This window comes from Anarrhichthys ocellatus, unplaced genomic scaffold (assembly GCF_004355925.1).
Source record: "Anarrhichthys ocellatus isolate YVR2014 unplaced genomic scaffold, GSC_Weel_1.0 scaffold71, whole genome shotgun sequence".
NCBI classification, from domain to species: domain Eukaryota; kingdom Metazoa; phylum Chordata; class Actinopteri; order Perciformes; family Anarhichadidae; genus Anarrhichthys; species Anarrhichthys ocellatus.
In genome coordinates, this window is record NW_022280101.1 from 852,216 (window position 1) to 862,561 (window position 10,346).

General features: G+C 44.6%; 1 protein-coding gene across 1 annotated transcript; it reads right to left on the reverse strand.

The window, feature by feature from the left end:
• Positions 1-321: 321 nt before the first annotated feature.
• tnfsf11 (TNF superfamily member 11) lies at positions 322-9,923 on the reverse strand. Its single transcript, XM_031873455.1, has 4 exons — positions 9,548-9,923; positions 7,419-7,454; positions 4,167-4,293; positions 322-3,658 (listed from the first exon to the last, which is right to left on the reverse strand). The coding sequence occupies exons 1-4, from the start codon at positions 9,746-9,748 to the stop codon at positions 3,225-3,227; spliced, it is 798 nt and encodes a 265-aa protein (XP_031729315.1). The 5' UTR covers positions 9,749-9,923; the 3' UTR covers positions 322-3,224.
• Positions 9,924-10,346: the final 423 nt, after the last annotated feature.

Consider the following 10,346-nt stretch of genomic DNA (forward strand, 5'->3'; position numbering starts at 1 on the left):
AAAGGGCGAGGACCCAGCTTGTGAAAATAGCTGGCCGTGCTGACTCAGCAGCAGAGGAGTGTGTGAGTGTGTGTGCATGCAAGCGTGTTAGCATTTTTTTAAATGCATGTGGGCACACATTTCTACGTCGATAGTGCTTCTACAAGAGTGCAAAACACTAAGCAACCGGACTGCACATAACAAAGACCTCCAGCTGCTCGGTAAAACTGAGCTCCATTTCCCCCAAACCGCAAAGTCTCGTAAAGCTAAGCACCCATAGTTAGCTTGACTTCTATATTGATGCCTCTGGTGCTGCTTATTGGGGGAAAGCACCCTGATACATTTTCCAACACATGACTTTGTTTTTCTGAATCAACAGCTCCACCCCTTTAAAAGACTGTCTGACGGAGATGCAGCATCACGAAACCATAGAGGACACGAATAAAGTCTCTCATCTGCAAACAGAGTGTCATGGAACATGTGAAGAGCAGCAGGCAGGAGCGAAAAACACAAGTCAGCAATCCGTGTCATTCACTGTAATAGTTCAAATCCATACCTACTGTGACATGGATTGGGCCATTGCTTTTCATAGCCTCCTGTGTTTTTACACATGTGAGTAATAAAATAAGTCGGTAAGTTCTGCACTTGTGCCAAATGGGCCTATTTTACGAACCACTGAGTGCAGCAAGCAAGTGAAGCTTCTCTGTCTATGCGTGTGTGTGTGTGTGTGTGTGAGTGTAGGTGTGTGTGTGTGTGTACGGATGTGCGTATATGTGTCGAGTGTGTGTGTGTGTGGGGGTCCAGTGGACGCCAAGCTTTCCATAATGTTTACTGACACAACACATTTTAATGGTTTCTTGTTCAGCGCCAAGAATTGAGAAATCAAGTCACTTCAAAAGGGTGGCACACTACGCTCGTCCATTGTTTACACTTATGGCTTCAGCTATTTAAATCTCAAACTGAGCAGGTCTATGGACGCCACAGCTGAATTGTTTGTGCAAGTGCAAGCTGTTGTGTGCATACAATCGTTCTCAAAAAAATTATTTTAGGGGACACGTGAACCATTTCCCTTAAAAAAAAAAGTGTTCGTTTTTGCAAAGACATGAAGGCCAATAAAATGGTACACTTTTGCAGTCAGTTAAAGAAAATATGGCAATGAAAACCATGTCAAAGCTAATTAGCTCCTTGTACACCTCAAGCCAAGTGTTTCTGCTGCAAACCCCAGATTTTATGTCAAACTCTCAGTTACGTTTGAACAATGAGCTGAAAGCCGTGTGAGGTCCCGGCGTACAGCACGAACGTGTGAACCCCAGCCATTCTCTGGCCATATGCCGGTGAACGCCCAAGTACAGACAATAGAGAAATAGTTTGGCTCCGAGTCCCAACTTTAAAACAGTTTCTCTCACTCGCGCGCACGTCGCAGGGCTTCATGGGAGACCCCATCGCCACAATGATCGAAACGGAGTAATGAAACACTCGTCATTACTCCCGTCCCATGCAGTCTGTTTCTTGTTTATTCTGCAGGTCGCGCTGCGCTGTGGTCCAAGTGTCTGCTGTGAGTTAGTGGCGCTGCAGCAGTGGGCGGCTCTTTTCTATACAGCCTATCAGTGTAATAAGTTGGTGGGCCGCTCTGACCGGAGCAGCGCGTGACTTCACTTTTTTTGGCCACAGTGGTGTTGAAGTTTCCAAAGATTGCGGAGATTATCAGATTGCACATCACAATGATATTACAGTCAGGGTGGCCTTTTCGTCGGGTTTCAGTGCAAGGTGGCTGTCATCTAATCCTCTTCACCGCAAACAATAGCACCAGCCTGAGTCGGGTAATGTCAATACACATGAAACACGGTTACAAAAGTAGTTTTTTTTTTATTAAAACATACACAGACATAAATAAAAAAACACTGAATGGAAAAAGAATCTATCAGATGAAGATCTTACAGGTATCTTGTAGAAGAAGCAATATATCCATATTGCTTTTGGCTAGGCAAGTGCACACAGAATTGTCAAAATCAAGATACATAAATATGGAATTTTAAATGAAGCCCATGTGTTTTAATAACAAAAAGCGTGTCTACTATTTCCTCTAAGTGCTGCATAATGAATGTCATACAGACATAAAATATAAATGATTTGTTACAGCCGAAAGGTCACTGTAACAATGAACTGTCTCTGTACTTCTATAGCTAATAAATAAATATTTAGTGCATATTCCCATTTACCTCACTGAAGAGCCAAATGAAAAACAAAACTTAAGTTAAAGATGAACCAAACTCAATTCGGCTCCTCTAGTTAAAGAAGACAAAAGTCTATTTGTGTAAGTTATGGTCAGACAGTCCAGCTATCTGCATCGTTTGTTGATCGTCATAAACATAACAAACAGATGTCATTCCCTCCCTGGTTTGACAAAATGACATTGTCGCGTAACTGCCTTCAATGAAGCAGGCCACTCTCAGATCTCTTTAAGACAAAAAAAACTGGAATGCAAGTTGAGTTTTTGGAGCACACACACACACACTCACACACACACACACACACACACACAAACATGACCTTCCTTTTAAACTGCGTTTGTTGCTTAAAGAAACAACGTCGGAGTCAGAGTGAATCTTTAGAGATGTTGAGGGTGATATAACTCACCGTCTAACGGCCTATTTCTAATTATACCGTTGAGTTACTTACTGCGAGGACGCCTCATCGCCCGCCTTGTTCACACTCACAAAACCTTGCCGGAAAACATTTGTGCATTCACTGCCGTGGGTCAGAGGCAGAACTGGGAGTTATTTTTATTCTGTGATAATCTGCTGAGTACAAGCAGATGCTGCATCAGCTACAACGCTCTTTTTGGACATCCCCCCCCCCGACAATCAACATTGATAAATCCCTTCTCACTGTACTTCTTGCCAACAAACTTACTTCCTAAGTCGCTCCCTCGTGATTTGTTTAATTAGTGCAACACATGTCTGTGCTTAAGTCTAAATGTTGTAATATGAACTGAAATGTATTGACGTTTCTCAACACCAACCACATACTTTTAAAAAAAGCAAGACAAGATGTTAAAAGGTGACGATCTTTTTCCACTATTTTTCTCATATATATGATTCGGCAATTTGGTGAAGAGCAATGTAAAAAAACCGACACATGAACGATACAAAAACGTTTGACAAGTCGACACTATAAATCGCTAACAGTGGTTCTTTGGCATATCAAATGTTCAGTAGCATGTCCGCTCCCCACGTGTTTCATTTTCAGTTACCCAACTTTATGGCCCCAAAATACGTCCCTTCTCCCTCCGGGTCCAGCATCCAAGCATTGGACACGTTGACGTACAAGGCGTCCCCCTCATCCAGCCGGACCCCTCGGCCCTGCTGGGCGCAGTACATGTTATAGGTCGTGATGTTCCAGCGCATGGTGCTGCCCGTCTTCATCAGCACCACAGACTTGCTGTTCTGTTTGATGCTCTCGTGGTAGACATACTGGATGAGCTGGGTGTTGCTAACATCCACCGGCGGGACCCCGGCCGGACTGCTTTCCTCCGGTCTGTAGTAGCGGAAGCAGGTCTTGGCGTAAATATAGTAGAAACCCGACTCCATCACCAGCAGTTTCCCCTTCTGGTAGCCCATTCTGTTGCGGTATCCGTGCTCCTCGTCCCAGTCAATGGTGATGGCCTTCGTTAGACCCTCTACATGGCAACAAGAGCAACATTAAACATAAGGTTTGGTTGATCATACACCAAACAAAAGAACAAGGTTTCTGTGTAAAGTCATTCAGAAGTTCTAAGTACCAAGCTGGTTTAAAACTAGTGATTCACTAAATCACGTTGTGTAGTATCGAGGAAACGTTGGTAGAATCACAAGCTGTTAAATAACTTCCATAATTTCTGTTGTTTACATAATTATTAAACAGCATTTAATCACGTCCAGTCAGATATGTTGACTGTAGTCCATATTAATACGTTTACTATTAATGGTTCATATGTCAGCGAGGTAACGTTTGCTGTCAGTTGGTTCAGTTAGATGCAGTTACTGCTTTTAAATATAAGTAACAACTGTGTGATGCAACTGTTTTAATTTGTGACTCGCCACTTATGTTATAACTAAGTTCACCCTGAACTTAGGAGGAGTTACATCAGATATGGCTAAATTGTATCTAGTGTGATAACATACGGATGTTAATTCAACCGGACTCACTCTTTGAGTACTCCTTGGTCTCTCCGATTGGTAGATGAGCTGATGGAAGGCTCTCTTTGAAGGTTTTGCACCGTCCTTTTTTCCTCGTGTCTCTCAGCGCGTTCAGCACCGGCTCCGTCTGTACTTCCTGAAGACAACACCAAAAAAAAACAGTTGAACATTCTCTGAAGAACAGAAAAACAAAACAACAATATCAAAAAACATTTTTGCATGAGTGTGTGTGTGTGTGTGTTATCCAACTCTGAGAAGTTGCCCAAACTGAAACTTACACCCTCAATTAAAAATGAACCCGCACGGTACCCATAAATGACTTTTTCTCTAAGCAACAATACGGTTTTGACATATGTTACAACATCTTTGTCAGCTGTCTCTTTGAATATCCGTCTGTTTGTGCGAAAATTGTGTGCGTGTGAACACAGCAAATGGATGAGCATACACCGACTGCCTGTCTGTGTGCATTACCTATCCTGCTAACTTCTCATTACCGCCGTGGTTGTACTCGGGGCCAAAGGCTGCGACAGGGAGGCCTCCTGGTGAGTGTAACCTTTCAGATAGATTGCGCTTCTCACGGATTTGGCACAAATAATATCTGGACTGCATTCAGCCCAGAGTGCCGATTCTATTCAAGGCCGATGAATCCGCCATCCACAGTCTGAGCTGGGCTGTCCTGCCTCAGGCAAGACAGAGCGTATACACTCAAGGAAAACATGCTTTCCACGCAAGTAAACAGTTCCTGCAGCGGAGCTGCCAACTCTCCTACACATCTGGCATGAGATGAAAATATCAGGCCGCTTTCTGCCTCTACCTATAATCTTTCACTCACACAAGAGAAATGATCTTGTTAACTTTGTTAGTTACTTAGAAGAAAGGCCTTGCAATATTTTAAGACACAATTTGGGATGCAGCCAGTCCATCTTTATTTAAGTGTGCGTGTGTACAGCAGATACAAATAAATGTGGTTAATTACAAATGTCAGTCAAATGTCAACAGATTGTGTCTTTGTGTCCTGAAGGTGTTTTGACATGTTTTATAAATTTCCTCTGATGCAATTTTAGAGGGAAACATTGCCAACTTAAAAAACAACACACACACACAACGCCCTCGAGCACAAACACTGCCACAACAAACTCAACTACAGGGCCGGTCCCATCAAAAGCATTTACATGTTTTTGCAACACTGCACCTGCGTTGTGCTAATAATATTACTGTGAAGTATTCACAAGCCAAGTCCAGACAGATTAGCATGCCTCTCCGACTAAGATTAGCACAGTCAGTCCTCCAAAAACAATTTGCTGTTTATAGCGCTGCGTCTTGGACGGAGACGGGGGGTAAACATCGTCTTGCCAAGGCTACAGAGTAATTGTGAACGCGCTCCCAATTGGCCCTACACTGTGGGATCTATCTTGATTTGTGGCGAGACCGCGTCATACCTCCTTAACCAGGGAGAAGAGATTATTTAGACAAAGTAGCTGCAGCTTGGCAGCTTCCTGATCTACTGTGTGATCTAGAATTAAACTGTGACAACCAATCTGCACCAGACGGAGCTGCTCCATCAAGGCGAACTGTCTGACTCTACATCTGTGTATATATATATATATATATATATATATATACACATACATATGACTTGACCTCACATGCTTGTTCCCTGAATACCACAGTGCACGCAGGCCTCAGTTCAGCCCTTTAACTACCGTACGCACCGCTCAACATCTCCATTATGTTGATGAGTGGTTTCGGAGACGAGAACAAAAGTCCTCTCACCACTCGAGGCTCGGCCACCGAAGCAGATCGTCCCTTTGTGTTTGGCGCTGCGTCAGTCAGATCTCCTTCTGACACGGTTATACAGATCTGTACGGACTGCAAACATTCAGATCACAGAGTCTGATTCGTGATCTCACCCCTCCCGAGACTCTCGGCCGTCTCACATCAAAGCTGGACTGCAGAGCTGACAGCTGTCCACTGAGGCCATGCTGTCGAGCAAAACCCCTGAACTGACAGCGGAGAACACCGGCGGTCTCGGGGCTGACCCTAACACAACACAGTGGTGTGCCAAGTGGGCCTGTCACCCCGACACCTCATAAAGATCCCAGCAAGTCTCCCTGCGCTCCATGGGAAACAGCCGAGGGCTAACGGCAACAATGAGCTCCTCAGTCTAAGACCGGCTGGGTGGTTTGTGTAAAGTACTCCACCAGGGACACCCAGGGCAAACACAAATACATAATATGAGAATGAAATTAAAGCATTATGGGAAACCAAACACCAGTGAAGCACAGCAGTCCTTTTATTCTGTTGTTTTACTTCCTGGTTCCATAGTTTCCTTATTTTTGCATTTGCTCTGCAAAACCTGTGCCAAAGAATGGGCGGCAACTTCCAAAAAGGGATTAGAAACTAAATCAATAATAATTCCTATTTTATAACTCCCTCATGCCACTGCTGATCATCGAAGGAATACTCTGCAACCACTGTCGCCAATGGGTGACTCACTAACAGCCGATGCAGTAAACTACTTTCTGTGCACAGTGTCAGTAAGCGATGAGGCTCGTTTGGGAAAGAAGCTAATTGCCTCTTTAACAAAAGGCAGAAAGGTGTTTTTCCTGCTGTGGTCGGACCTCTTTCCCAGCCTGTGTGACCACCACCTGGGGTTTGGTGCTTTGCAGACAGAAGCTGTGGTATGTGCTGAAAACGCACCCGTGGGGGAAAATCATGACTTCTGTCAGTGCAAACTTGCAGATGATTATCTTATGTATTTTATGCTTTTTTCCCCAAAAACTAAAGCCAAGTCGTTGCACGTACTGTACTTTGCCCTTGACAGTGTCAGCGAGGAAATACCTGGTACGCTTCAAAACATTCTTAAAGCGGATTACTGTTGTCTCGGAGATGTTTTGTTTGGCTCTCCAACTTTGTTTCCCCATAGTTTCCTTTAGTGACACATCAACGACTGATCGATCAATCAAAGTCTGCTCACATTGAGTTTGTTGAAGTAGAAATTGAAATAATGGCAATTAGTGCTGATGATTAATAATCAATAACAAGATGATTTACACAGCAGGAGTCCTGCCATTAATATCAAAGACTTCAGGTCTGTGTGTGTGTGTGTCCGAGTGTTTGTGTGTGTGTGTGTGTGTCCGTGTGGCGTCGTAGCAGGAAGAAAAACCTGTTAAAATGCACTCTATCCGAGTGGACTGTGCACCAGTCAGAGGGCGTGTCGTGCAGCAGTGTTGCCTGGGGTTAACCAGCGGTCACACTCACCTCTATTGGCCGATGTGGGGCTGTGGACAAATCTACCTGGAGACAGAAACACAGGAGCCAAGGTTAGAGAGGTCGATGTGAGAAAATAATACCAGAGTTAAGCCTTCTCAAACCAGCAAGATCTGTTGGGAGAATTTCAACCTGACAGGTGTGGGTGGGAGGAATATTTGACAAGACTTACAGAAAGACATTTCAGTTTGGACGTGCGCGCGTGTGTGTGTGTGTGTGTGTGTGTGTGTGTGTGTGTGTGTGTGTGTGTGTGTGTGTGTGGGAGGTTAAGTTATTTTCCACATGCATTCCACCACAGCAGGCGAAAGTCAAAGGGACTTGGAAGCTGAGCGCTGGTTCTCATTAGCAGGGCTGTTGTCTCTGAATAATTTAACATCAAATACATTTAACAAAATAAATGGCCACGGGGCTTTCATGCATGCGCACGGCCTGATGCACAAAGACGAGCTGGAATCAGAGTCAACGTTTCTAAAACCTGCTCCGATCAGCACATTATGGAGACACGGCGCTGTGCCGATTCCAGCTCTCCTCCAACATCTCCAGGAAGTTCTACAGGTGCTGAAGGGGGCAGATGATGGTCCGGTGACAAACTCCACTCCCCCCCTACACACACACACACACCTACTGTCTCACGCTGAAAAGTGCTACCATATGCAGCCGACATGGAAATCGGAAAAAAGGCTGCCTGTTAATCCGAAGCACGGCTCCAACTTCGGCCAACCGGAAGGCATCTCATGCTGCTGGGTATTCGAGGAACACTCTGATCGCTCCCTAAAAAAGTCTGGTCCTGCATCCCTCTCATCACACGATCAGATAAAACGCACACGTTATTACACAAATACAAATAGAGCCATGAAATGTCTCTTTTTACAATTGCCTTTAATTTTCTCTGGGTATTTTTTATTTTTTTTTTTACTCTTTAGCCTTCCTCTCTTTTTTTTTTTTTTTCCCCCCCCCCCCCCCCCTCCGGCTCACATCCAGAACATAACCAGCCACTACCACACTGCAGTGTGTTTATGCCAAAGACAAGCCAAAGAAATTCAACACACAAACACTGGGGAAGAGACAGAAGCAAACAGACAGAGAGCGAGAGAGCGAGAGAGAGAGAGAGAGAGAGAGAGAGATGCTCCCCAGGTGAACTTCCAGCATCCTGACAGAGCCTGGATGCGGTCTGCTCTCTTGGCTTGTTGAAACGCGACAATTATTCAACTCCCAAAAACAGTTGTGGCAGAACATAGATGTTATTTTACAAGCTCACAGACTGAAATATGGCAAAGATGAGCTGACAAAAAGGCAATGGGACATGCAGGAACATTTGTATTTTCATAGTATCGCTGGTCTTCCTTGAGCTTTGCCAGACATTCTCTGCCTCCAAACTCCTTGAAAACAGCTCTGCTTATGCTCGAGAGTTTACAACTTATGACACATATATAAATTACAAATATACGCCCCCCGATGGCATGTAAACACGCACAAGAAAAACTGCAGCCTGGGAGGCTCAAGTGAAAACATCTGCATTTTGCAAACATTGACATCTCGCAAGACCGACTGAGATGTTATCACTTCAAAAGGGGGATTCGCGATGCTTTGACTCGAGCTGCCTGCAGCCCCTGAGAGAAAATATCTTGCTGAAATAGCTAATCTTTGGAAAATGTCACGCGGGCTTTTTGGAGATGTTATCTATAGGTGTTCGTACAGCGAGGGAAGACGTTTTTAACTGCCTGCGGCTGAAGCGCAGCGCCTTCAAAAGAGTGCACGAAATCTTGGCGCACAAAACTGCAGAAGTTGCTCGATGTTGAGGCTTTTTTCCTTTCTTTTTATTTTTTTTCACTTGTGCAGATTACTCCTTCTTTACATCTAAGAGCGCACGCCGCCAGCTTTTATGTAGAGATAGGAAACTTACCTATCTGTCACTTTATGGCGTTATAAAATTGCGCAAGCGTTGTTGCATCTTAACTCGCTCGTAGCCCACTAGAGAACTGTTGACAGTGTTTGTAGATAAATATTTACACGCGGAACCAAAGCTTGAGTAAACGGCAGTGAGTGAGTTTGCAAAGTGTCTCAAAGCGCACTGGAAATGAGCCTCCAAAGCGGAGCACGCAGTGTCACATGGAGCCTACCTCTTGCAGGTAACCCGTCAGGTGTAATAAGATCGCCACGCTGGAAGCCACCTGAAGCAATCCCATAACAGCGAGGGTCCCGAATAGGAGCGGCCGGTAAGTGGGCTCCGAGCTCTGCACCGGGTGGAAGCGGTGCTGCCCTGCCTCGATGTCGACGGTGTTCCGCAGGTAGCCTCTGTACTCGCTGTGGGTAGCTGCCATGGTGCGCGCTCTGTGTGTGCCGTTCAGCCCCAGGGCCAGGTCCCAGACTCAATGCAAGGCAGGAAAGAGAGTCTGCGAGAGTCCCTATAATCAGCGGTGGGTGGGCTGAAAAGAGTTCGTTTTCTCTGCAGCCAATCAGAGGGAGCCTCAGACAGAGCGACTGGACAGACTGGAACAAGACTGGCAACCGGGCCGACATGAACGGACGACAGGTAAAGCGAGTCCTTTATGGCTCCACGGGGCCAACGCACTGACACGTGATCCACCCCCTGCGCTGACGCTGAGAGAGTTCAGCAGCACAACTGGAGATGCAGTGGATCTATTTAATACGAGTACTAAATAGTACTCGTATTAATAAGTAATAATACTCATACGAGTAATCAGTTTACAGCCTATAAACACAGAAACAAACAAAAATATGTTTAGGTTAAAATAAAAGGAAGAAAAATGATATAGTTATAAAAATGTTATTAATTTGAAACCAGAGTTTGAATTCAAAAATTCAGAAATATTATTTACATAAACAATTTACATAATAATCTGATTATTTTTCCACACAAAAAAAAGTCAATGAACTTCAAAATCTTAAAATGACATC

Excerpts from the sequence above, each read along its gene's own strand:
- tnfsf11 (XM_031873455.1), bottom strand. The coding sequence starts at position 9,748 with ATGGCAGCTACCCACAGCGAGTACAGAGGCTACCTGCGGAACACCGTC. Across the intron at positions 7,455-9,547 it reads TGACGGGTTACCTGCAAGAG|GTAGATTTGTCCACAGCCCC; the intron begins GTAGGCTCCATG and ends TTCTGTCTCCAG. Across the intron at positions 3,659-4,166 it reads GACCAAGGAGTACTCAAAGA|AGGGTCTAACGAAGGCCATC; the intron begins GTGAGTCCGGTT and ends GTTGCCATGTAG.